General features: G+C 29.6%; 1 protein-coding gene across 1 annotated transcript in view; it reads right to left on the bottom strand.

Moving 5' to 3' along the window:
* LOC122503293 (DDB1- and CUL4-associated factor 13) overlaps window positions 1–27957 on the bottom strand; it is a 117224-nt gene that overhangs the window by 31722 nt on the left and 57545 nt on the right. The window contains exon 5 of the mRNA XM_043613773.1: window positions 5085–5385. Coding sequence (XP_043469708.1) covers window positions 5085–5385 — 301 coding nt within the window. The remainder of the gene's footprint in view (window positions 1–5084; window positions 5386–27957) is intronic.

Genomic DNA, 27957 nt, shown 5'->3' with positions numbered 1-27957 from the left:
TTCAAATGGACTTCATTTGTATTGACTAAAACAATATAACTACGCTTCATTTAACCTTTTTTATAAATAATTGTTTAATTTGTAATAAAATATTTAAGGGTCGGTGGATGCCGGTGGAGACTATTTTGTGATTCCCTTTTCAAATTCCCAACATAAAATGAGTGAAAAATGAATAAATCAATTAGAACATTGATTCTTTTTCCTGAATTAACTTAAGGAAGTTATTTCTTGTGTTTACAAAAGTAATTTTAAGTTAACATTTCATTTTCATTTAAATAATTCACTGTTTGTTAATAAAATAATAAATAGCATCCAAATTTGCTGTCAAGCATAAACTGAAAAAAACATATATAAAATGAATTTAAAAAAAAAATTTTTTTTATTCAACTGTCCTAAAGTAGACAATACTAAAATGTCAATAGTAATTGTATTTATTATTGCATATTACTAAAATTATTAACTTTTTTTTCTAAACTTCCTATAGGGACAGGTAAAAATTTGACGTTTTCAGCCTTAAAACCGCTTATTTATGAAAAATTATAATATTAGATACAAAAGTAATTATTGGTTTTTGTTTCTAAACATATAGATAACCTTTTTACGTTGGAATTGTAAAAATATATGAAAGTTATTTATTATTTTTCCATTACAACATGAAAAAAACCAAGTTCTGCGCTACGCGGAGAATCACCCATATATATTTTTCCATATGTATACATATTTTTCTTCTATAAATTTATGCAGGCACAAAAACAAAGTTTTATAAATAAAATAATATAATCAGTACCTATATAAAACTTTTACTTGGCAATAAATAAAACATTTTAATTTGCCTTTATAATCTTTATTATTTTAATTTCATGTAAAATATAACTTTAAATAATTTCAATAATTGAAAGATCAGTGTCATTTTTTTAACTACAAATTAATTAATACGATCAAAAAAAAATCACAAATGCACTCAGAAAATTACTTGATTAATATAGCATTTGTAATATTCCTTGTTTGAATTTAAACAATAACATAATGATTACTTTTATCACCCAGAAAAAAGATATATTTGGTTCAGAACCAACTAGACTTTTTATTTGTTTTAAATCAATTTTATTTGGTTTAGATAAAATTTTATTTGGCTTTAATATATGTTTTATTTATGTAGAATAAAATTTTTACTTAATAAAATAAGAAGGTCTAGTTGTTTTAGTTAAGACTTTTGCTATTCTAGAGAAACTTATTGCTCTTCCAGATAACATTTTTTTGTCTTGTAGTAGACAAACAATATGACAGTGTTCATCATTTTGATTGCTCCATAAATAATGATTATCTAATATTTATTTCTAAAAGTTGTTCCTTCATGCAGAATTTCGCATTGAAAATATTATTTTTGAAATATCTTGACGAAGCTTTAAGAGTATCCTGTCTGCACTTTTTAATTATATTATATAAAGAATAATTTAATTGAAATTAAAAGTCTATTATAAAAATGGTTTCTGTGTTAAAAAACAACCTAATATTGTGGATTTTCATAAATAATTTAATTATTAGTTTAGTTTACTATTCTTTCTTTTTCCAATTTCTGAAAGTAATAGAACATGTAAATCCTTATTTCAGTGTTGGCTCATGACGTGTATAGGTTAGGTTTACTTGTGTATAGGTGTACTTGTGTATATAGGTTAAATCACATGATAGGTTCAAGTGCGTAATCGGGAAATTTATGTACCCTTATGATACATATAATTTTTACTTTATTGTTTTTAATTATTGACAATTAATAACTTTTATCTTTTTTTGACTATTTTGTTAAAAGTAAATGTATGTAATAAAGTTTTCATAGATTTTAAAACGAATTTATAAATAATGTTTAAGTAAGAAATTTCCTATGGGCTCCTAGAGTTTTACATTCAGTCCTGACAGTATAGTTGCGTGGTGGGGCTTTCATTTTACCCAACTTTTGGACAAACTGTGACACACGCAGGTAAATATCTACCAAAGTACAGCATAAAGTATTACAAATAGTAAATCAGTTTATGATCAAATGCATACCAAAGTTTAATCTAATGTCTGTTTTAATCTTTAAATTACTTTTTGAACATGCTTTGGAAAATGCATTTTAATAACCATACAGGAGAATTTTAAACATTATTAAAATGCCTATGTGTAGCCATTTTAACCAACTTTTGACTAAACTTTATACAAAATATTTTCTCAGTGTAGGATCATGCAAGTATTCCTGTCTAGGAACCTTTACATGAAACATTGATAGCTAATATGTTCCTGTACTGGAACCTGATGGGATCCTTGTTCCAACATCCTGCAACGGATCCTATGTAGGATACTGTAAAGGACCAGTGAAGAATCCTTCAGGATTCCTGTAGAGGAACCTTAAAGGATACAGTAAAAGATTTTTCAGCTGGGCAGCGACCTCAAAAACACCCGAGTAACGAATTGAACCTAGTAATAAGGGGTGAATTAAAGTGGATTGGCACTTTTATGCTCTTAAATTCCAAACCAATTCCGTTTTTGTCCGCAATCTTAATGAATTCCTTTTCTATTGTTAAATTGATCATTTCTATCCAATACAATTCTCTGTAACTACGTGACCAGAATTTGAAACCCCTTTAATGCCCTTTAAAGAATTCAATGTTAATTAAAAGGCATTAACTCCACAACAAATGATTCCCTTAAACGGCATTAAAGTAAATTCAGACTCTGGTCACGTGGTTACAGAGAATTGAATTGGATAGAAATTATCAATTTAACAATAGAAAAGGAATTCATTAAGATTGCGGACAAAAACGGAATTGGTTTGGAATTTAAGGGCATAAAAGTACCAATCCACTTTAATTCACCCCTTATTACTGGGAATGTAAATCCAAACAATTTTTTAAAAAAATCATCCGTCATGTTTGATCCGCCACTTCGAATTTTGAAAAATTTGCAAAATTGACATCGGATTCGTAAGGGGCCGTCCATAAATCACGTGGACAATTTTTCACCAATTTTTGACACCCCCCCCCCGCCCCCCGTTGTGGACAGTCGTGGACATTTGTGAAACCCCCTCCCCCCTATACAATTGTCCGCGTGGATATTGCAAATTAAAAAAATAAGTTTTTTTTACTCCTGTATGTTAAAAAATAAAAAAGATTATTTTTGAACATATTTCAAAGCAAGAATGTCAGTAAAGTCAGGGAAATGTCAGGAAAAAATTTTTTGTCAGGGAAATTAAGAAAATTGCGACAAAATACCACAATTTTTAGTAAAAAAAAAGTACAAGTTATTTTGATTTTTATAATGTGAAAAATAACTGTAAACAAATCTTTTTGAATAGTTGAAATTTTGTAAAATTTAATTGAAAATAATTAATTTATTTCAAGTCTTTTGTTACAATTTTTGTAGAATAAAAAATCTTTAAAGGTAAATTAAAAAATGAAAATTAATGAAAATTAGCTTCTAATTTTTTAAAATTCAATATTCTCAATTACATATTTTCAAAAATTCAAATATATACAAAAAAATAACATTTTAAAATTATTTTTAACATTTTAGAGGAAACAATCATGTTAAACATTTTTAATTAAAATTTATCAATCAAATTCAAAAATAATTTTAAAATATAACAGAATTTTAGAAGAACTTTCGGAAAATTATTTAAATTAATTGATTCAGAGGCGAAGGTTTAGTTGCCCAGTAAAAAAAAGTATTGGAAGAGAGCGAATAGTATTGGCGATGAGTTTCTGCCAATACGTTTTCGCGTGAAAACCGTATTGGCAGAAACTCACCGACAGTACAAACGTGGACTTTTGATTCACCCCCCCCCCCCAAATGTGTCCACGTGGTTTATGGACGGCCCCTAATCAGTGACATCAAAAACCCTTAACTACAGGGGTTAATAAAATTTTTGTTACTTTAAAAATGCGATCCCATGTGAGCAGAAAGCCTAAACCGAAAGCAGAATTTCATGAGTGCAAGAGAGATAGTCGGATAATACTATCTCTCTTGCACTTATGATTTTTCTGCTAATAGTTTAAAATCATGTTACTTATTATAAAACGCCATTGGGTTAACAAAACATCAACTGTTTCACCACCAATTATAAAGTTTAAAAATGTGCAAATAAAGCCTTAAATAATTAAGGGATTTTGTAACTTTTTTAGCCCTAAAATCGGAAGTTATTAAACAAATTTTTGCTTAGATGTTTTAAAATGTAATTTATTAAAAGTTTTTACATGACATTATGTAGGTTAATGGAGCATTCAGACCTCTGCAGCCTGCCTGTAGGTCAGTGAATTCAAATTTCATGTACTTTCTCTCTTACTCTTGTTGCTCCTCCCTGCAGTGCGCAGGCAGGCAGCCTGCAGAGGTCTGAATGCTCTTTAAGAAGTCTTAAAAAAATAACTTCAGATTTGAAAAAATATAGGTATCTTCCTGCTACAGTGGGCGCTTTTTTCACTGGTAAAAATTACTTTCAATTACGGTTGTCATTGTAGTTCATCGCAGAACATTTAAAATAAAAAAATTAAATATCATTTCAAAACATATGACTTAATACAGGTCCTACTAAACTTTGAAATACTCATAAATCTGAAAAATACAATTTTTTTTAAACATAATTTACAAAAAATATAAGTTTAAATATTAGTAGTAAATCAGAGGTTTAGGACCTGTATGAAGTCGTCTATTTTGACATGATATTTGATTTTTTTATTTGAGATGATTCTGCGAACGAGCTACAATGACAACAAGTACTTTTTACAAGTGGATAAAGGGCGCTCTGTAAAAGGAAGAAACTTATATTTTTTTTAAATCTGAAATTCTTTTTTTAAGCCTTCTTAACATACACAATGACATGTAAAAACTTTCAATCAATTTTATTTTTTTAAACTTTTGAGCAAAATTTTTTTTAAAAACTTCCGACTTTAGGGCCTAAAAAAGTTACGAAATCCCTTAAATATTACCGATTTCGAAAAATATCAACGGCGTCACTTCTTTTTTTTAAATTATTAAAATGAAAATTATAATTGTCAATTTAGAAGATGATACTTTTAACAAAACTAAAATATTACAATGTAAAGAAAAGAACATACCACTCCTAGCTTCTCTGATGATCGAGCTTTCCAAACTCGGATATTCATTTCGTCACTTCCACTTAATATGTACTTATTGTCAAGTGACCAAGCAATATTTGAAATCCTCTGCATACGTTTTGTATGATACACTTCTCGCGATCGACCTTTATTTACTTCAAAAATGCGAATTGACTTATCATAACTGCCTGAAACAAATTCTTTTCCAGTTGGACTGTAATCAACATCCATGACAGCTTCAACATGATCCATATGTACATTTACTGGTGTTTTTAAATTTCTCATATCAAATGTATACAAGCTGAAAAGAAATTTTATATGTTAGTATGTATACGCAGTATCTACCTATTAGGGAGAACTGGCAAAGTAGGCTTGAGCTCAAGTTTGTGCAATGACGCGTCACTTGAGGTTTTTGAAGTAAAATACATATTTTACCTCCATCCCCAACAAATACATTATGTATAAAACTTTTAAATTAAAATACCAGATATTTTACTGTAAAAAACCTGGTAATTTACCTGAGGTCACAGGTGGCTGGAAGAACAAAAAGTTAACCAACGTTGCCCCTTTAACTGCTTGGTATCAGGTGATTTCTTAGCTTCCCCTGAGTCGAGAATAACTTGCTCCAAAATCGTAGCTGTTCATTTGCGGGAGAATTGACCTTTTAAGGGGGTTGATTCGCGAAGTTATTAAAAAATAACACACCTCCACAAAAAAGTATTATGTACTTTTGGTCGGAATACTCTACCGCCTTGTATTTTCGTGCTCTGAAAACGAATCTGATGTCTGTTTTGCTCCATCACGTCAGGATTTTTCCTACCCTCAAAAAATATGTCAACTTTTTGGAGATATAAGAATTTTTTAGAAATTGATGTACGAATCTGATGTCTGTTTTGCTCCATCACGTCAGGATTTTTCCTACCCTCAAAAAATATGTCAACTTTTTGGAGATATAAGTGGGTATTTCGAGAATTTCGAGGACGCTGATTACTAATTTGAAGTAAGATTTTGAAAATTGTAAATAGCGAACCGAATATGGCGGATACTTACATAAGACTAAAAGTCAAACTAAATAACAAGGTATTGGATGGTCCACAAATTCAAAAAATAGTAAAAAATAAGATATTTCATTCGTTTATTTATACACTCGTCTTTTTCCTTAATACCAGGGTTACAAGTGCCCCAGTGGAAATTTTTCTTACAAATAATACCTTAAATCTGTAAATATAATTTATTGAATAAAAATAATACATTTTCAATAATACACTTGTTTATGACCAAAAATTGGGTATTACAAGCGGGGTATCGCAGTTTATATAAACAATATTGAATTTAATTCTTTCAATTAAGCAAGGACCTCATCTTAAACAATTTTTGTTTTACATTCACTGAGGATTTGCGAAATTAATCTAACATAAGTTTTTATAGAATTTATATCAGTCGAAGATAATATCTTTAATCCTTCCTCTACCAAATCCGATAAGCAAGAGATATGTGGGAAATTTCTCTCACACACATGCAAACAAGCCAGACATCGAAGTAAAAAATGAAACAGACTCTCCTCTTCCAAGCCGCAGTATGGGCAATTAATACCATTTCGAAAAGTATAAGAAAAAGAGCCACAATTTATTCTGACAATATATTTATTTAAAAGACGCGATTGTTTAAATATTCTTTTGTAAAATAATGAGAGGCTAGAGAGCAAGTACGGCTGAGGGCCCTCATGAAGAGGTAAATTTGAAAAAACAACAAACTAGTCGAAAGTGATTGGCGGTTTTTATCAGAAGAGATGCTGTTAATCTTGCAACTCTCCAAGATAGGTCAATTGACTTTCAATTGAGTCCAGGGTTAGGTCCCGCCAAAAATCGATCATGCCTTGTGGCTCAAAAAAAGAAGCTCTCAACTGAGTGAACCAATTAAACCGATACTCCGGAGACGACATCGACAGAGCTCTCAGTCTTTCGAAACACATTCTGGGGTATCTTGAACTGTCCATGTGAGAGATCCTTAAGATCCAGTTCAGAATGTATTTCAATACCTTAAGCTCAAGTCGAAGCGCTCCTGTCTCAAGTCTAACCGACCAATCAGGTGTGTTCATTGGCAAATATAAAAGTCTCTTTAAAAAAGAAGTTTGAACTTTTTTTATTGAATCGATATGGCAAGTTCCTCAAACCTGGACCCCATAAAAAAGAGCAGTCACCGCCAATCCCTCGAAAAGCTTGGTGTATGATTTCCAGGATACCTTCCCCATAGAGAACACAATGCGCAGAATACTGCGCCACACTGATTGCCCTAGCAGCAGGCTGGGAAAAAGAGCCTGAACAAACGAAAAGTATCCCTAGATATTCGTAGCTTTTAACAACTTCAATAAGACTCAAACCAAATAGTCAGCTTATTCACTTCACAATATTCGTACTGCAGCCCTTATTTATAAAAAATTTATCAATGTCCGAAATTAACAAAAGAAACAGATAAGGACTCAAAACTTCTCCCGGTAAAACCCCCTGTAAGACGTCTACGAAATTAGTATCACCCTCGGAGGTTCTAATACAGGTAGAAGCAACCAAGTGGAAATTCCGCAAGATATTTATCATCTTGGTACTCATACCTAGCCAGTGCAATTTCTCCCACAATAAATTATGCGAAACAGATGGGAAAGCACCCTTGAAATCGACAAACAAGGCATATTTTATACCGCGGCTCCTGGATTCCTTAAATGAATCTGAATCAAGGACTGCAGGGTGAAATGATTATCGAGGCAACTTCTCCCTCTTCTAAAACCTGCCTGTGATTCAGGGAACAAGTCCAAATCTGAGGCCCATTTAATTAAACGAGTGCCAAGAATCTGCGTAAAAATTTTCAAAATGAGCAATTCCATGTGAAGTGATCGACGATTTTTGGACATTGTTAGCAATTTTCTTGAAACTTTTTTTCCTTGTAGCTATAAGGATAAGATATGATAAAGTGAAGGCGATTTTGAAAATTTCGAAAAAATTTTGAAAATATTCAAATTTAAAAATTTATGTACTAATTTTTTAAAATTAAGATAACTCCAGTTGTTTTCAATATTTTTTCAAAATTTTTTTTTCAATTTCTCAGTATAACTAGTACTTTTTAAATAAATTTTTTAGAAACAAAAATTTTTAGAAATTATTAAAAATTTTTTTTTTAATTTTTTGAAAAACACCCCCCCTCCGATTTTTTTTATTTTTTTTATAATGATAGCCAAAAGTAATAAGAAAATTTTCGTAAAAGTTTTATAATGGGATCGCGATAACTTTTCGAGAAATCAACGAAAAAGTCTATGGCGCCCCGTTGAGACTGACGCGCTCACGTACGTATGTCCAAGAAGTTGGCAACGCCATTTCATTTTTTCTCAACAAAATTTTGATAAAACTAAAAAACGAAAATTGTGCTACACTTGAAAACGATAACAAATATTGTGCTGAAAAAAATTAAAATATTTTTTAAAAATTAAAAAAAATTTCTTATTATACTTCAATTTTTTTGAACATTTTTCCAAAAATCAAAATTTTGAAAAAATAAATTTTGTGCTGAATTGTTCTCAGCGAGGACAATAAAAAAAGTGTATAACAGTTTTTGAAAAAGTTAATAATTATTCAAGAAAATCATATTTTTTGAGACTAAAATTTTTTGAATATTTTTCAAAAATCATAATTTTGAAAAAATAAATTTTGTGCTGAATTGTGCTCGGCGAGCACAATAAAAAAGTCTAAAAAACAATTTTACAACAGTTTTACAACAGCTCTATCTCATTCATTGCAATGAATAGAATTGTTTTAATTAAATTACTATTTTAGCTATATGTGATTTTAATATTATGTACCTGAGGCATTATTCCTGAACTGCCCCAAAAATAAAAAAAAGTTCTTGGATTTCCTTTATACTTTGGAAATATGTTACCCTAGTAGGTACAAGTTACTACACCAATTTACAGGTCCAACCCCCCACCCCAATCAAAAGGGTGGGGGGTTGAAATTTCAGCTTCAACTCGAACATGCATTCTTTAAACATTTGTAGTTTCTACTTAAATTATTCAATTAAAAAAAGTAAGTAGTGTTTTAGAAATGTTTTTTTGTGTACTTTTAAAATATTTTATTTATATAATAAAAAAAAAATTTTTTTGCAATTTTGTGCAAGTTCGGTAGTTTTTATTTTCTTTTTAATAATCTCAAATGAAAGCTTGGAAATTCCCCTAAAAGAAGATATAAGTCTGAAAATGGGCCGAAACAATTTGCCAAATATATAGTGTAATAAGTAAAATTTGTCCGTCCGCTCGCGCACTCCAGCGCGATGAACAGTGGGATTTTTTTTCAACTTACTATTGAAAATTGTCTAGAAACTACAAATTTTATCGGATGTTGATGTTCTTGATTTAAAATTACTAAGAGATCCATCAAAGTCGATTTTTGAATTTTTAATTGTTTATTTTTTTCTTGTTACTCAAAAATTTGACAAATTACAATATTTTTAGAAAAAATCATGTTAGTTTTTTTATTTTTCCATTACACATGATCGAAATCAATTTAAATTAGTCTAGTATGACCACCGGACAATTAATAAAGCATAATACAATTTATTTAAATTGTTGCAAACAATGTTAATTAACAAATAGATTACTTCGGACCTTCTTCATAAAAAAAATTGGTTTTTTGCAGACAAGTTAAAATTTATGTCTAATTTAGTAAAAAACTATTTTACAGTTAAAAATTATCATTAATATTAACAATTATATAAACAATAATCAACTTCCTTTTGTATTTGTAAACATTTTCATCATTTTTCAAACTTTAAATATTTATATCATATGTAGGGTAAATGCACTAGTAGTCGGACACTTAAGGATACAATCTTAAATTATGCTTTCTTTCTTGAAATAACAAATATCTACTGTGTTTATAAGCACATTATCAATTAAATGAGTTCTTCAGGATTAAAAATCGTGTAAATTTGTTACAAATACTTGAGTATTTAATAAAATATAAACATTTTAATAAAAAATTACGAATGCTTTAGTAGTCGGACACTTTTTCCCCTTGTTTCTATAGTCGGACATCTGTCAGATATTTTGGATTTATAAAGTAAAACAGATAATTTTTTAATTGCTAAATGCTGGAAAATGGAATTAAATCATACTAGAAGTTTTTAATATAATATTTAAATCCTGTAAGTTTTAATATTTATGATTAATTATCAACAAAACTTTGTGCTACTCATTACGCTACTCGAAAATGGTTGTATCTATAGTCGGACACTATGATTTTTAAAACATTAAATAAAATATTTCTTGTTTAATTATTTTCGAAAATAACACTATTTTCATAAAATATAAACTTTATACATTATTCCAGTATATTTGTTAAAGTAATTATCACAATGCATTATTATTTATTTGCCAAAAAACACGAAAGTGTCCGACTACTAGTACTGTCCGACTATACCCGCACTTACCCTACATTCTTTCAAAAACATAAAAAATTTATTTGCTTAAACAATTACATTTGTTATAAACAAATTTTTCATTTTTTAACAAATAATTAGCTTTTTTCATCAAACAAATTTTTTTCCTTTTTTATATTTACTATCATAAAAAAGAACTCCTTAATGAAATGGGAATACTATAAATTATTCATTTAATTTTAATAAACATTATAAGTTAACAAATATTTAACTTTGTTCTTTTTTCACAGAAAAAATATATTTATTTATATGCATTTAAATGTAAACTGTTTTAACTGAATAATGGTTTACTTCATTAAAAATATAAATATTTCTTAACTTACAATGTTCGTTAGAATTAAATGAATAATTTATAGTATTCCCATTTCATTAAGGAGTTCTTTTTTATGATAGTAAATATAAAAAAAAGGAAAAAATTTTGTTTGATGAAAAAAGCTACTTATTTGTTTAAAAATGAAAAGTTTGTTTATAACAAATGTAATTGTTTAAGCTAATAAATTTTTTATGTTTTTGAAAGAATGTACATATGATATAAATATTTAAAGTTTAAAAAATGACGAAAATGTTTACAAATACAAAAGGAAGTTTATTATTGTTTATATAATTGTTAATATTAATGATAATTTTTAACTGTAAAATAGTTTTTTACTAAATTAGACATAAATTTTAACTTGTCTGCAAAAAAAACCAATTTTTTTTATGAAGAAGGTCCGAAGTAATCTATTTGTTAATTAACATTGTTTGCAACAATTTAAATAAATTGTATTATGCTTTATTAATTGTCCGGTGGTCATACTAGACTAATTTAAATTGATTTCGATCATGTGTAATGGAAAAATAAAAAAACTAACATGATTTTTTCTAAAAATATTGTAATTTGTCAAATTTTTGAGTAACAAGAAAAAAATAAACAATTAAAAATTCAAAAATCGACTTTGATGGATCTCTTAGTAATTTTAAATCAAGAACATCAACATCCGATAAAATTTGTAGTTTCTAGACAATTTTCAATAGTAAGTTGAAAAAAAATCCCACTGTTCATCGCGCTGGAGTGCGCGAGCGGACGGACAAATTTTACTTATTACACTATATCTTTGTCAAATTGTTTCGGCCCATTTTCAGACTTATATCTTCTTTTAGGGGAATTCCCAAGCTTTCATTTGAGATTATTAAAAAGAAAATAAAAACTACCGAACTTGCACAGAATTGCAAAAAACTATTTATTTTAAAAAATTTTTGCAAAAAAATTTTTTTTTTATTATATAAATAAAATATTTTAAAAGTACACAAAAAAACATTTCTAAAACACTACTTACTTTTTTTAATTGAATACTTTAAGTAGAAACTACAAATGTTTAAAGAATGCATGTTCGAGTTGAAGCTGAAATTTCAACCCCCCACCCTTTTGATTGGGGTGGGGGGTTGGACCTGTAAATTGGTGTAGTAACTTGTACCTACTAGGGTAACATATTTCCAAAGTATAAAGGAAATCCAAGAACTTTTTTTTATTTTTGGGGCAGTTCAGGAATAATGCCTCACCTGCATACTTCTAAAAAAATAGTAGCCCACAATTCCCTGAACGCTTCATTTTACAAAAAGCTTTGTATTATTTTTTTATTTAAATTTCATGCAAATTTTTTTTGGAGTCGAAGTAAAAGAAAAAGAAACAATATATATTAAAACTTTTTTTAACTAGGCAATTCTTCTAAATTCTTGTAAAAACTTGAACGCCCAAAATAAATATTTTATTGCAATTTTCAGTTGGTTGTTGTTTATGACTTATAGGTAATTGGGAAATACTGTAAAGATATAAAATGCTAATGAAAAATTTACTTTTGACAAACAAAAAAAAATAAAAAAATTGGATGATCAAAAATTTTTAAAAATTGTTAAATAATGGAGGTGACCCACAATTCCCCAATTTCCTTTATGATTATTCTCAAATAATTCTTTAACTTTTTGAAACATTGTTTTGAGACTGTATTATTGTGCTCACGAGCACAATTATGAAAGATTTCGACTATATCAGCAATTAGTGACATCTATTAGATGTCGATTGAACTCTTTGGTTTAGAGTCAGGTGTTATTCTTAAGATAATTATTCCGATATGGTTGTCGGTAAATAATTATATTCTTTGAATTTAATTTCTTGATCTGAAAAAATAAGTTGCACGAACGACTGCACTGTGCATCTGTGAGGACTCGAACCGTAGTTAATAGCTACCTATCGCGGGACTAACGCCTACCAATGCACCTTGCCAACACAGCCTGGACGTTCACGTTTCTTATATTCTCAGATCAAGCCCACTGTAAAAAATTTCAGAATTTTTTCCGATAAAAAACTAGGATATTTTTCCGAAATTAGGTGGAAATTACGGTTTTCCGAATATTTAGTAGGAAATATTTCCGAAATCAGTAGGAGAAATACTTTTTCCACAGAAAAATGGAAATTTTTCCTCAATATTCGGAAAATTTTCCGAAAATGATGGATTTTTTCCAATATTTGTCGGAAATATTTCCGAGGAAAGATGAAAAAATATTTCTTCCACAGTAAAACGGAAATTATTCCTCAATATTCGAAGAATTTTCCGGGCCTTACGGATTTCTTTCCAATATTTATAGGAAATATTTCCGAGGAAAGTAGGAAAAATATTTCTTCCACAGTAAAACTATATATAAAGTATATCAATAAATTATTTTTTTCACATTTAATTTATAATTATTAGTTAACGTTTTTTTCACTAATTACTAAAGAAAAAAATCCGATATGTGTATTTATATGGGTGATTCTCCTGAAAGGGACCACTTCACGTGTCTCCAACAGGAGGTTCATTATTTAAATTAATTTTTCATTAATATTTTATCAAGTTTAAATTTTAAAAAAAATTTATTTATAATCTACGAAGATTTATCTATCTTTATATAATCTTCTATTGCTTATATTTAAAGTTCTTCCTATTTAAAAAACATATTTAATTTTGTCATCGAATTTTGGTTAAACAGAATGTATATTTTATAAATATATTTTAACGTATATAAATAATTTCAACATATTTATGATATATATCAAATTAAAGTTCAGAACATAACGATTATTTTTTACTTACATTTGTTTAAAATAAGATAAAAAAAAGTTATTGAAATTATTAATTAAAATAGTATTATCAATGAGAGTAAAAATTAAATTCATCTCCGAAGCCTCGTTTTCTATATAACAACATCATATTTTTTAACGTTTTAAACATAATATGTAATCTATGTGAAAATATTTGATGTTAAAAACTAAAAATATTGTTAAAAAAATTGTAATATTTTTAAAATTAAAAAAAATGAGAATTTTTTCATTAAATTATGAATTCATCTCCGAAGCCTTTTTTTATATTTGATATGCGTTTTCTTTTGTTTTTGATTTTTAATCATTGTTTTGAAATATTTAACCCTCAAATTAAATTATTAATTTAATAAAAATAAAATATAAAAGCAAAAAGTGCAATAAATTGAAACATAACAATTTATTATTTAAAAAAAATATTCCTACCGAGTTTTTTTTACAAAATAATTAATTTAAAAGTTATAATTAATTATACTTAACCTCTAGAACACATGATAATAAAATGTTCTTGGAGGTCTTATTTCTGAAAATTAATTTTGCGCAGCTTATATTTTTATCTTTAAATATTTTCTAAATTGAATTATGAAAAAAAAGTAACAAAAAAAGAATAATTTGATTTTTTGGAAATTCAACCAAAAAAGGGTCCCTTTCAGGAAAATCACCCATATATACTACTCTTTAAATCTAAAAAAAGTGAAAATTCACTTAGAATACATCAAAAGTATTCCACACGGAAAAAAATTAATCTCTAAACTTGAAATAATATTAATTTGAAGTCCAATGAAATATAAGTGTATCTAAATTAAACATTATAGTCACAATTACTGTGATAAGTTGTGTTTGATTCTGTCAAACTTTATACCAGAAAACGCCATAAATTCGCATCTCTGATTTAGAGATTTGTTAATTTCACAACTTTTTTTATATGAATTAGGTACATTGTGTTTTAAGTTAATCAGTGACAAAAAAGATTTAAACCATTTTAATTAATTAAGTATTAATTTTATTTTCAAATATCCAAATAAAAGCGAAGGTCTGTGAAATTTTAAGGTTACAATTGTCGCCCGACAAAATACGGCACTGACTGATTTAAATGACGTGAAATAGGTAAATAAACATTTTTCAACCACTTTTTCTCTAAATACACAGACACTTTTTACAAAATAGGCCAACATACAATGGGTAAGAATCTTTTTAATAACCTAAATTCAAAAGATTGTTTAAATTCATGCAGAAACGCGGTTGTCAAGCGGTTGTAAAATGTAAAATTGGAAATGATTGGAAAGTAATGTAATGACAGACAACAAGAAGCGGATTACTGCCAGTCGCCAGAAGAGGGCAGAAGCATGCAGAGAGCACAATGGTCCAGCTGTTATATTCTTAGCATTACATCACTTTCCAATTTTACATTTTACAACCGCGTTTCTGCATGAATTTAAACCATCTTTTGAATTTAGGTAATTAAGAAGATTCCTACTCGTTGTATGTTGGCCTATTTTGTAAAAAGTGTCTGTGTTTAGAGAAAAAGTGGTTGAAAAATGTTTATTTACCTATTTCACGTCATTTAAATCAGTCAGTGTCGTATTTTGTCGGGCGATAATTGTAACCTACAAATTTTACAGACCTTCCAACGCCGTTAAAACAAAAAAATGAAATAGAAATATAAAATTCGTATTGTGTTTTAAAAATATCCAACTACTTTTTTATACTTGTCAATGTATAGTTCATACAGGGAAAACAATATAAATATTTTGTGAATAATTCTTACTCCAAATTGTGATAAATTATAAATTCTTATTACATCGAGTTATTACAAAAATACGAATTATATAAATATACGACTAAAATGTTTAATATTGTTTATTCAAATAATATATTAGATTTGAATTTATTCAAGTAAGTTGATAGTTTAGAACATATGTTCCATATGTCATAAAATTTGAGATTCCTAATATCATTTTTAGGCATAAGAAATACGTGTTCTTCACAATACTAATATTCGGATTAGATATAATACCAAATTTCAGTTTTAGTGATCTGCTTACATCTTACGTCCGATTCCAGTGATAGTTTATGCCTAAATCTCAGATTTAATCTCTAATTTAGAGATTAATTTTTTTCCGTGCACGTAAGATAATAAGTATGTATATATATATTTAAAAATAAATGAAAAATCATTTATAAATAAGTCTACATACACATTAGGGTGTCCCAAAAAAATTAAAAGTTTTTTTTTATTGGGTCTCATCCCCTAAAAATCTTTTAATTTGTGTAAAAATAAGAACACAATATTTGGAAATAAAAAATTTTAATATTAACCCGTGGTTCAGAGCCTTTGGACCATAAAAACGTTAAAAATTTAGTGTTTTTTCATTTTTAACATAAATATAAATGTAAAAATATAATGATTAGGGTGTCATTGTAAAGATAATTAAATTACCTTTCGATCCATATGTCATAGTATAAGATTTAATGAAAATTAAGAGTGTTACAGTTGATTAAAGATCAAATTTCATGAAAATTTTGATGATTTTTAGACACTTAAGTAACTAGTACTTTCTTCACATTAAACAGTAAAAAATATTTAGATTTTAATTTTTTTATTGAGAGTCTGTAACATTACAAAAATCCGTAATTTAATCGTCGATTAAATTCGTCTCAAAATCCGTTACCCGATTTTTAGACGAATTCGATCGACTTTTATGAAGTTCTCCGCCATTTTGAAATTTGAAAAACTGACATTGGACTCTAAATCAGCGACTTCAGTATTTTTTTATCACTGATTTTAGTAAGTTTAGTGGTTATATCTAAATTTATTGTTTCAATTTTTGCTCTAAATGTTGAAGGAATGATAAGAATAAAAAAAATAGTTTCGTTCACTAAATCTAGTGTATAATTGTCATTTTCAATCAAATCGAGGTCCACAAGGGCTAAAAATTTTCGTAATGTTACAGACTCTCAATAAAAAAATTAAAACCTAAATATTTTTTACTGTTTAATGTAAAAAAAGTACAAATTACTTGAGTGTCTAAAAAATAAAAATCATCAAAATTTTCATGAAATTTAATCTTTAATCGACTGTAACACTCTTAATTTTCATTGAATCTTATACTATGACATATGGATCAAAAGGTAATTTAATTATCTTTACAATGACACCCTATTCATTATATTTTGACATTTATATTTATGTTAAAAATGAAAAAACACTACATTTTTAGCGTTCTTATGGTTCAAAGGCTCTGAACCACGGGTTAATATTAAAATTTTTTATTTCCAAATATTGTGTTCTTATTTTTACACAATTTGAAAGAATTTTAGGGGATGAGACCCAATAAAAAAAAAACTTTTTATTTTTTTGGGACACCCTAATACACATACTTTTTGCGTTAAAGACTTTTGACGTAACTTTTCTAAGCGAATTTTCACTTACTTAAATTTAAAGAGTAATAATTAGTTTATTTTTACTGATTTAAATTTAAAAACTGATAAATTAGAAAAATAATTTTTCTACAAAATTGTGTCTGTGTATGCAGTAAGTAGTTCTTAAATATTCCTCAAAAATCTAAATATATATCATAAATTTAACGGAAATGTGAAAAGAAAAAAGTTAACAATACTATGAATCGGTTGGTCAACAGTTTTAAAGAGATTGAATCTTTCGAAATTCCATAGAAGTTAGAAAGAACAGATTTTACTCCACATGTTTCTTAAAACTGATACTTTGCAGCAGATTCTCATAGCCTCCCTTGGTCGAGCGCGTCTAGGCGCGCGCTCCCAATGGTTGAAGGCTCCATTAAAAAAACCCCTAAGCACAGACAGCACTATAAGGCTGAGAGTTCAAATCGTGGTAGATTGATAAATAGATACTTCCGTAAAAATGTTAATAATAATTTTTTTATATTAATTTACATTTATTTTAATATATCAGAATACAATATAAACAGTTTTGATTTTTTACATAAATATTCAAATGATTTATGTAGAATTTCCGAATAAATAGTAGGAAATATTTCAGAAATTCATGGGAGATAAGGGATTACCCTTTTATTTATTCGGAAAAATTTCCACCGGTTGGAGTTCCGTGCTGTCCGTATTTTTTCGAAAAAAATTCCGAAAAATTTTTTACAGTGCATACACTAGTCGAAGATAGCTATTAACTGGGGTTCGAGTCCTCACAGATGCACAGTGCAGTCGTTCGCGCAGCTTATTTTTTCAGATCAAAAAATTAAATTCAAAAAATATAATTATTTACCGACAACCTTATCGGAATAATTATCTTAAGAATAACACCTGACTCTAAACCAAAGAGTTCAATCGACATCTAATACTGCCGTCCAGTTTAAAAAAGGCACTATCTACATATTTTATGAAAAATGAGTTCTTTATACCGTTGGATTCGAAATGAAAAGACGAATCTAATAGTCGTATTCGTAATTGAAAATTTTAATTAGATTAGAAGATAATTAGCGGTTAATTAAACTATCTACAGAGATTTTCGAGAAATATTTTTTAAAGTGTCACTATCTGCAGAAGGAGATGACCTATCTACAAAATTTTCAGGATTTTCGATCAACTTGACCCTGAAATCCTGGTTCACGAGCAGTATGTACACAGGTTAGTCAGTAATCTGATCTCAAAAGTCACAAAAGTAGAGAACTATGTACATAGTGACGTTTTTCATACATATTTTTCTCGAACTTCGGTTAACTTTCCGCAAGAGAGAGCACTATCTACAAATTTAATTATGCAAATAAAATAAAAATAATAAAATAATTTGCAAATAAAGCTTTTATTTTGTATTAACACATATATTTAATGCAAATTAAAAAACAATTTTAAATATTTTTTTTTTGTAAAGTTAACATTTAATATAATAATAATTTAATGCAGAACATAATAATCAAATAAAATAAAGTTATAATGATAAATAAAATTTATGTATTGAGGGGCTGATAGTAAAAATGGTTTAAAACTTTAAAATAATAACGGGAGCAAAAGAGGAATAAGTGACTTAGAAGCAAAAACAGATTAAAATGATTGTGTAATTTCTTGATAAATTAATTATAATAATTACAAAATATTAATTCAAATAAAATAAGTTTTTTATTATTGACAATATTTTTTAAGCATTAATACAATTAATTTATCAAGAAATTACATAATCATTTTAACCCGTTTTTGCTCCCATTATTATTATTATAAACCATTTTTACTATCAGCCCCTCTATTGTTCGTGATTTTTCGTTCGGTATTTTCAAAATTAAAAAATATAATATATAATAATAAATAAAATAAAATATAAAATAATAATAAAAATATAACAAATAAAGGATTGTGTTAGAAAATAATGTAGATAGTGACGCTTTTAACAGGAAAGTGGACTGACAAAGCAATTTTAAACGAACTATCTACCACATAGTGCACTTTTCATGTATTCTCCATAATTTTCGGATAAAAAATGTGCACTATCTACAGTTTTATTAATAAATAATTAAAATTAATAATTTTTTTCCACCAGGGTAAGACTCCGTCAGAAAAAAAGCGATTTGCAAGTGGTCTTCCGATTTCTTTGAAAACTTGGGAAATAGAAGTCTTATATGAGTTAAATTTAACTCTTAAAGGATTTTAAAAAATTTTCAAAATGGCAGCCGCTACTCCATATTGAAAATGAGTATTGCGTTTTTTTCAAAAATTAATATCTCTGAAACTTTTTCATTGATTTTAATAAAATTTACAGGCGATATAGTTAAAAATACGTAGTTGAATTTTTTATTATGACCAAAAAAAAATTTCCAAAATTTGTCAAAAAAATGTTTTGAATTAATTTTTAGTTCATTTGGCCTAATTTTTGAATTTTCTAATAAGTAAATATCGATTCCTTGTAATTTCACCTTTCACTTCATAAAAAAAAATTTATGGAGACTAATAGTTCTCGAGATATTGCGATGTTAGTGGGAGCGCGTACCGCGGAATTAAACTTCATAGCGAGGCGGAATATGAAGCGAGCGTACAAACGTGCACAATACGGTGTCCGTAACAATGCGACTTTCGAATTTTGTTTACGCCACCCCCCAGTTTGGTTCCAATAAAATAAAAAAAAATTTCCCAAAATTTGAAGCCGATTGATTAATATTAACACGTGTCAGAGATCGATCGAAATTTCCCATTAAAAATACATAGGAAAAATGCACTTTTTAAAAAAAAATTCATAACTTTTTTAATTTTCATGCAAAAAATTCTCCAGGTCACATTTGCCTTCATTTTTAGCTGCACTATAAGATAGCACTTTGCCAAAAATTCAATGTTGAAAATTTTTTAAAATGGCGGATGTTTAAAGTTGGTTATAAAAATGCACCACAATATATCCAAGGTTCTAACACATAAATGTTGTCAAAAATTCAAAAAAATTTCTTATTCGCGGGTATTTTTGATCGTTTATCATAAATCTGATATGAGAAATTAATTTTTCAAAATTTTCGATCCAATATATGGAGGGTTCAAAATTTTGATTTTCTACATTTTCAAAGTAAAAATTCTAAAACAACGTCAAGGGCGATTTTTGGAAGCGCTATTTACGAATCTAATGTTAAAATTTTATTTTTCAAATTATCCGATCCACTATGATGGATTCAAAGTTATGATTTTCTACATTTTTGAAGTAACCCAAGTGCGAAATGCCAAGACTGCAAAAACGGCCCATCATTGGTGCAGTAATGTCTGCCGAGAATTGGCAGTAGTTACTGGGCCATTATTGGTGTTCAAAACGTCCCATTACTGGGCCAATGATGGCGCCGATGGACAGAATTTCAAATTTTTTAAGACTGGGCCAGCTCTCGGCCCATTAATGGCACTTTAATGGCAAACATTTTGTATCTTTGATGGCAAATTATAATTGCCAGTATTGGGGCGTAGCTTGGCCCAATAACGGCACATTCACGGCAAAGTTGATCAATTTTTAATGGCAAAAGACAATTGACAGTGATGTGACGAAGATCGGCCCATTAATGGCTCATTAGTGGCACTTTAATGGCAAAAATTTTGTATCTTTGATGGCAAAATATAATTGCCAGAATTGGGGTTTAGCTTGGCCCAAGAATGGCACATTAATGTCTATCATTTTGTATCTATGATGGCAAATTATAATTGCCAATATTGGGACGTAGCTCGGCCCAATAATGGCACAGTATCGGCCAGTGTAGTGTAGCTTATAAGAACCCTTTTGCTTCCTCGACTTCAAGTCAGAGTAGCAGAGTGGTCAGAGTGTTAGGCTGTGGTGCGTCAGGTTCAGGTATCGATCCCCGCGAGAATTAAGAATTTTTCAAATATTTGTAAGTTTGCGTTTAATTTAGGAAAATAAGCCGTATAAATGTTATAAATTAATTAGTTTATTGAATAAAAAAAAATTTATTTTTATTTTTTTCTAATTTTGTCAACACTGGGGGAGTAATGGCAGCCAATATTGGGCCATTAATGTCTGCTGAGATCTGGCTGCCGACGTCCAACCGCTGTTAACACCACAAGAGTCGGCGCAAAGTCGGGCCAATATTGTCTGCCAAGTCACGATGCCAGCTTTGCCAATACTGGGCCAGTGTTGGGCCGCGTTGGTTTTCGCACTTGGGAAATAGTCTAAATATTAATTTATAGATTAATAGTTACAAAAAATAATTATTAAGATGTTTTAGAAACACTTTTTTAGAAATTTAACTTTTTATACCTCTGCTTTTAAAATCGATTATTAAAGGAACATTAAAAAAAAAATTTGAATCCGCCATGCCATATTAGATCGGGTAATTTGAAAAATAAATTTTTAACATTAGATTCGTAAATAGCGCTTCCAAATATCACCCTTGACGTTGTTTTAGAATATTTACTTCAAAAATGTAGAAAATTAAAATTTTGAACCTGCCATATTAGACCGAAAATTTTAAAAATTAATTTCTGATATCAGATTCATAATAAACGATCAAAAATAGCCCTGAGTAAGAAATTTTTTTGAATTTTTGACAACATTTATGTGTTAAAACCTTGGATATATTGTGGTGCATTTTTATGACCCACTTTAATCATCCGCCATTTTAAAAATTTTTCAAAATTGAATTTTTGGCAAAGTGCTATCTTATAGTGCAGCTAAAAATGAAGGCAAATGTGACCTGGAGAATTTTTTGCATGAAAATTAAAAAAGTTATGAATTTTTTTTTAAAAAGTGCATTTTTCCTATGTATTTTTAATGGGAAATTTCGATCGATCTCTGACACGTGTTAATATTAATCAATCGGCTTCAAATTTTGGGAAATTTTTTTTTATTTTATTGGAACCAAACTGGGGGGTGGCGTAAACAAAATTCGAAAGTCGCATTGTTACGGACACCGTATTGTGCACGTTTGTACGCTCGCTTCATATTCCGCCTCGCTATGAAGTTTAATTCCGCGGTACGCGCTCCCACTAACATCGCAATATCTCGAGAACTATTAGTCTCCATAAATTTTTTTTTATGAAGTGAAAGGTGAAATTACAAGGAATCGATATTTACTTATTAGAAAATTCAAAAATTAGGCCAAATGAACTAAAAATTAATTCAAAACATTTTTTTGACTTTTTTTTGACAAATTTTGGAAATTTTTTTTTGGTCATAATAAAAAATTCAACTACGTTTTTTTAACTATATCGCCTGTAAATTTTATTAAAATCAATCAAAAAGTTTCAAAGATATTAATTTTTGAAAAAAACGCAGTACTCATTTTCAATATGGCGTAGCGGCCGCCATTTTGAAAATTTTTCAAAATCCTTTTAGGGTTAAATTTAATTCATATAAGACTTCTATTTCCCAAACTTTCGATGAAATCGGAAGACTACTTGCAAATCGTTTTTTTCTGACGGAGTCTTACCCACCAATGAAAAGAGCGTGTCCGAATTAGTCAAGAACATAAGTTTGTTTACAAAATTTTAAATTTTATTAAGAGATCCAGAGAGAGAGAGAGAGAGAGAGAGAGAGAGAGAGAGAACCTCAAGGTTACAACATAGTGACAGGCCGGGTAGTGAGCACCAAATCAGATCAATCACACTACAACCCTGTGGGCCTACAAAGGTAAATTTCGCCGGTTTATCTCCTCGAGAACGACCGTTTAAAAGTACAAAGTTACTCGCCTCCATGTTCTCTATTTATGATCGACCCTTAGAATTAACCATCTTATCTAAAGATTCTCTTATGTTACTTAAACTATATGAGTACAAAATATCTGGATTTAACTGATTGTTCGCCAACCCTACAATTAAAATTTTTCCCCATTATAAATAAATGATCTAGATAGCGTTTTGAAATAGAATTAACAGATCTGACTATTTCATCCATATAAGCATAAAAATTCATACTCGGCGAAAAGTAAGTCAAACCAGAAATAAAATTGTAATTAACAGATTTTTTTTTTATTGTTTATACTCCTGCCCTATTGGCCTTACGCACTTCGACAAGAGTCCCCGAGAAATACTTTTTTTTTTTGATTAAGCATAACCATTCTACTTTAGAAATTTTTCTATATATTAACCTAATTTTGCGTCTACAGCCGACTTTATTAGGAGTACTCGCATTACGCCTGGACCACCCGTCAATGAGTTTTCTCGCCAGAGAAGAGGGAAACTGTAGAAAACCTCTCTGAGTACAACCGGTTTATCGACAGTCGAGTTCTAATGGTGTGTACCGGACAATAATCGACGGTGCACATCATTATACCTCGACGTCAAACCTCCCGCTCAGATTGTCTCACGTGCCGGAAAAATACCAAGCCAAGTGGGCGCGAACCAAGGATACTTATACCCTTGGTCCTTTAAACGACCACCAACGCCAGGCATCTATCCGACTGAGCCAATCTGTCGGTTGTAATTAACAGATTTAAAGTTAACAAATATAAAAAAGTGAGAGATTGATAAAATTTCCGCATTATATAAATCAGCATTATATATGCAAGCAAGAGACCACCCTTTGGTCTGCCCAGATGATTACTCTTCCGAGCCGGCGCAACGATAGAAACAAAGTTTGGTAAAAATTGAAATTTCAAACCATGATTAGTCGACCAGGTTTCGCTGTCACCCAGAATATCCTGTTCCTTCATTTCCCTCGCAATATCCGCAATATTATTAAATCCATGAAGGTTCCAAAAATAATCCTAGGTTGCAACTCATTGTGAGAGGATGAATGCCCACTCGAATTCAACCCATTTATCCTCGAACGAATACCTCTTCTCTGATATTCTTTACCTTAAATCACCAATCTCTTCTTAAATCTCTGCTCTCTCGTACTAGGTGACCCATGAGAGAAGGATTCATCAGATTTTAAGTACTTATCAAGCAGATTATTATTGAGCATAGATTTATCTTCTTTAACAAGGTGTCGATTTCATTCAGGGATACCAGCAGAATATCATTGACGAAAATCCTAGAACCCTTCATCTTGGCCTGGTATCCACAGTATCTGAGTTCGTGAACTTTAGACAGTAAAACTCGACGAGCTTCTCGATCTTCAATCGAGAGGTCATTAGCTATGGTTAAATTTAGATTTCTAAGGTCCTTAACCTTCGAGAAAACCATCCTGACCCATCTGGCGGCAATGAACTTAATCATTATTGGTCGTCTTCCCTTAACCCGTTGACTGTCGCTGACGCATATAATATGCGCAAAACTAAGACTGGCCAAACGTGTTCATGACGCATATATACGCAACTTAAAAAAGGTGATTAAAAACTTCTTAAATGTTCCTGAAACCGGTTACTCGGGGGTTTTTTGGGTCGTTGATTAAGAATATGACATTCTTTTCCAAAATTCAAAACGGCGGATCCAATATGGCAAACGACAAAATAAAAAAATTGATTGGATTGACTTAAAACGTAATACTCGGGGGTTTTTGGGGTTGCTAATTACGAATATGACATTCGTTTTCCAAAATTCAAAATGGGGGATCCAATCTGGCGGACGACAAAATAAAAAAATTGATTGGATTGACTTGAAACGTAATACTCAGGGGTTTTTGGGGTTGCTAATTACGAATATGACATTCGTTTTCAAAAATTCAAAATAGCGGATCCAATATGGCGGACGACAAAATAAAAAAATTGATTGGATTGACTTGAAACTGAATACTTAGGGGTTTTTGAGGTCGCTGATTACAAATCTGACATTAGTTTTCCAAAATTCAAAATGGCGGATCCAATATGGCGGACGACAAAATAAAAAAAATGACCAGATTGACTTGAAACTGAATACTCGGGGATTTTAAGGGTTGCTGATTATGAAACGGAAATCAGTTTTTAAAAATTAAAAATGGCTGATACAATATGGCGGACGACAAAATAAAAATTAATTGGATTGGCTTGAAAGTTACTTAGGGGTTTTAGTATTACGTAGCTGCATGCAAAGACGCGTCTAGTATACAATCTAGTATATAAAAAAATAAAATTAAAAAAAAATATATAAAACTTTTTAAAAAATAAAAACATGGAATGTAAAATTCTATGGCAGCATTTTCGTGGTACATTCTGGGGTCGTGAATTTAAAAAATTTAATAAGCTATAAAAATTCAATTCTCCAGCTAATGTCAGGGTATTTAATGAAATTTGATTTTACCAAAAATTATCATAATGATGTTAGATTAACCAGTTGCAAACAAATTCAATAAATTTTAAAAAATTTTCCGCCGTATTGAATCAGCTACTGGAGCGTTCATAAATGTCACGCAATTTTTTGGGATTTTAGACCCCCCCCCTTTGTCACGCAATTTAATGCAATTTTACATGTAAAAATTAATTGTGTCACGTTTAGTAGAGACCCCCCCCCCCAAAAAAAACGTGACATCATTTGTGAACGCTCCCTACTTTGAATTTTAAAAAACTGATTTCAGATTCGTACCCCCGAGTATTCAGTTTCACGCCATTATAATTAATTTTTTTTTGTCGTCCGCCGTATTCAATCCGCTATTTTGAATTTTGGAAAACTAATGTTATATTCGTAATCAGCGACACATAAAACTCCCGAGTAACCAGTATCAAGCAAATTCGATGAATTTTGAAAAAATTTCCGCCATCTTGGATCCGCCATTTTGAATTTCGAAAAACTGATCTCAGATTTGTAATCAGCGATTCCAGAAATCTTAGGGTACCAAGTTTCATAAAAATTCATTTAAAATTTTTTCAACACACTTTTGGCCTAAACAGTGGAAATCTCGTTGACAGCCAAGGGGTTTATTTTTCCCAACCGGAAAGCATCATCATAAGCTACATCAGGGATTTGTAGACCAACATTTGAAAAAATTCTCGAAATTCTGCCAAATAAGTTTTCGTTTATTTCCTCCGTATCTTCCAAATTAAACAAAATTAAATTTTTTGCACTGTTGACTTTATCAGCATTTAGTAATCTTCTGTCAGCCTAACTTGCCCTATTTTCCAGTCTACTCAGTTGGCGACTCAAGGAATCAACACTGTTGGTATTAGAACGAATTTCTGCACGCAATTTCAATATTTAAAAGTGTTAATTTCTCAATCGACGAAAGTAAATTATCCCATCTCTGTTCCTCAGAAAGAGAAACAGCAGTTGACAAAGACATTTTTGTTCAGAACTTCACTGCAAACCAAAAAACCAAAAAACTGATTGAAGGATCTAACCAAGAACAAAACTGCATAACCAACAAAAAATGCAATTACAGTGACACTGAACAAGGCTTCAAAATATTTAAATCGAGCGATGATAGAAAAGTCACTTATCAAAACAATTTCTATTGAAAAACAAAACTTTCGCACGAGCACACTGCAAAAACTGGCGTCTAAAAATAAGACGTTTAGACGTTTATAAACGTCTTATGTAAATAAGCGTCTTAATTGAGCGTCTTAAATGAAAAACATAACCTCCAAATACATGCATTTTAGAAGGCAAATAAGACGCTTATAAACGTCTAAAATGTGACCACGTAAACGTCTTAAACCAAGACGCTCTTTTTTTACAGTGCAGGAGCTCTCAAATAAACGTCCTCACTCGACAACGGTTCAAGCGAAACTCAACCTTAAATCTATACTTATTATATGATGCGTCTACAAAACGACTTTAAATAAGGAGTATTCTCATTTGCCTAGAAAACCCGTCTAATCGGTTGTTTCACCAGAGGAGAAGGAAAGTGTACAATACCTCTTCTGAGTACAAGCAGTTTATCGACAACTGAGTTCTAATAAACAATAATCGACAGTGCACATCATTGTATCTCGACATGAATCAGGTAATATATCGCTGGACTAATAAGGTTTCAAGATAATAAAAAATTAAAATATTTGTCAGCTAAATGAGTAAAACTGAGAAAGCCGCATGGCTTAATTTTAAAACAATTGTTGAAAATTTTATGGGTATTTCAAAAGCGAAAATTGGGAAATGGTAATAACATGATTTGATACAGGATTTTTTAGATAACCCTCTGTTAATCAGAGAATTAACATCTAGATTACTTTTGCTGGATGTTCAAATGGATAATGTTCTAAGAAACGTACACTTCAAAAATTGATACACCAATATTTTGAAGAAAACTGTGCTACGATAATATTAAAGGAAAATTATACATTTTACAACTGACATTTTGAATTTTAGAATCAGATTTCAGATTTGTAATCAGTTACGCCAAAACTTTCGATATCTAAAAAAATATACGATACATTATACTTGACATAAGAAATTTTGTAAATCTGACAACAGATTTGCTATCAGAGATTACAAAAGCCATTAATTACAAAAAATTAGTATACCCTCGAAAGTTTGCATATTTTTTGAGGTTCGGAAAAAATTCTGACGCGATGGAGCAAAATGGACTTAAGATTCGTTTTCTGGGCACCAAAGTACATGGCGGTAGAGTTTTCCGGTCAAAAATACATGATGCTTTTTGAAGAGGTGTCTTATTTTTTAGCAACTTTGCAAATTAACCCTCTTAAAAGCAGGGTTGGACGCGTAAAATACCTCAGGTAAATTACGTAGTTTTTCGGTAAAGTACAAGGTAAATTACTTAACTACACTGTAAAAAACGGAAATAATTTAACAGATTTTATCTGCAGACATTGTAAAAATTGTCTGTACTATTACTACTTTGATGGTTGCGATATTACGAAGTTGTGGTTATGTTCAGAGCTGGGTAACTATTTGAAATTAATCCATTTGAAATACCTATTTGAAATGCAAAATGCCATTTTTTATTTTTTATTTCAAATAGAAATGAAAAAACCATTTTGCATTTTCTATTTTAAATAGATTTCCAACCTA

The sequence above is a fragment of the Leptopilina heterotoma genome, unplaced genomic scaffold (genome assembly GCF_015476425.1).
Source record: "Leptopilina heterotoma isolate Lh14 unplaced genomic scaffold, ASM1547642v1 Lhet_256, whole genome shotgun sequence".
Taxonomy (NCBI): Eukaryota; Metazoa; Arthropoda; class Insecta; order Hymenoptera; family Figitidae; genus Leptopilina; species Leptopilina heterotoma.
The sequence above is the reverse complement of the archived record's forward strand: the minus strand, read 5'-3'. Positions and strand labels throughout refer to the sequence as shown.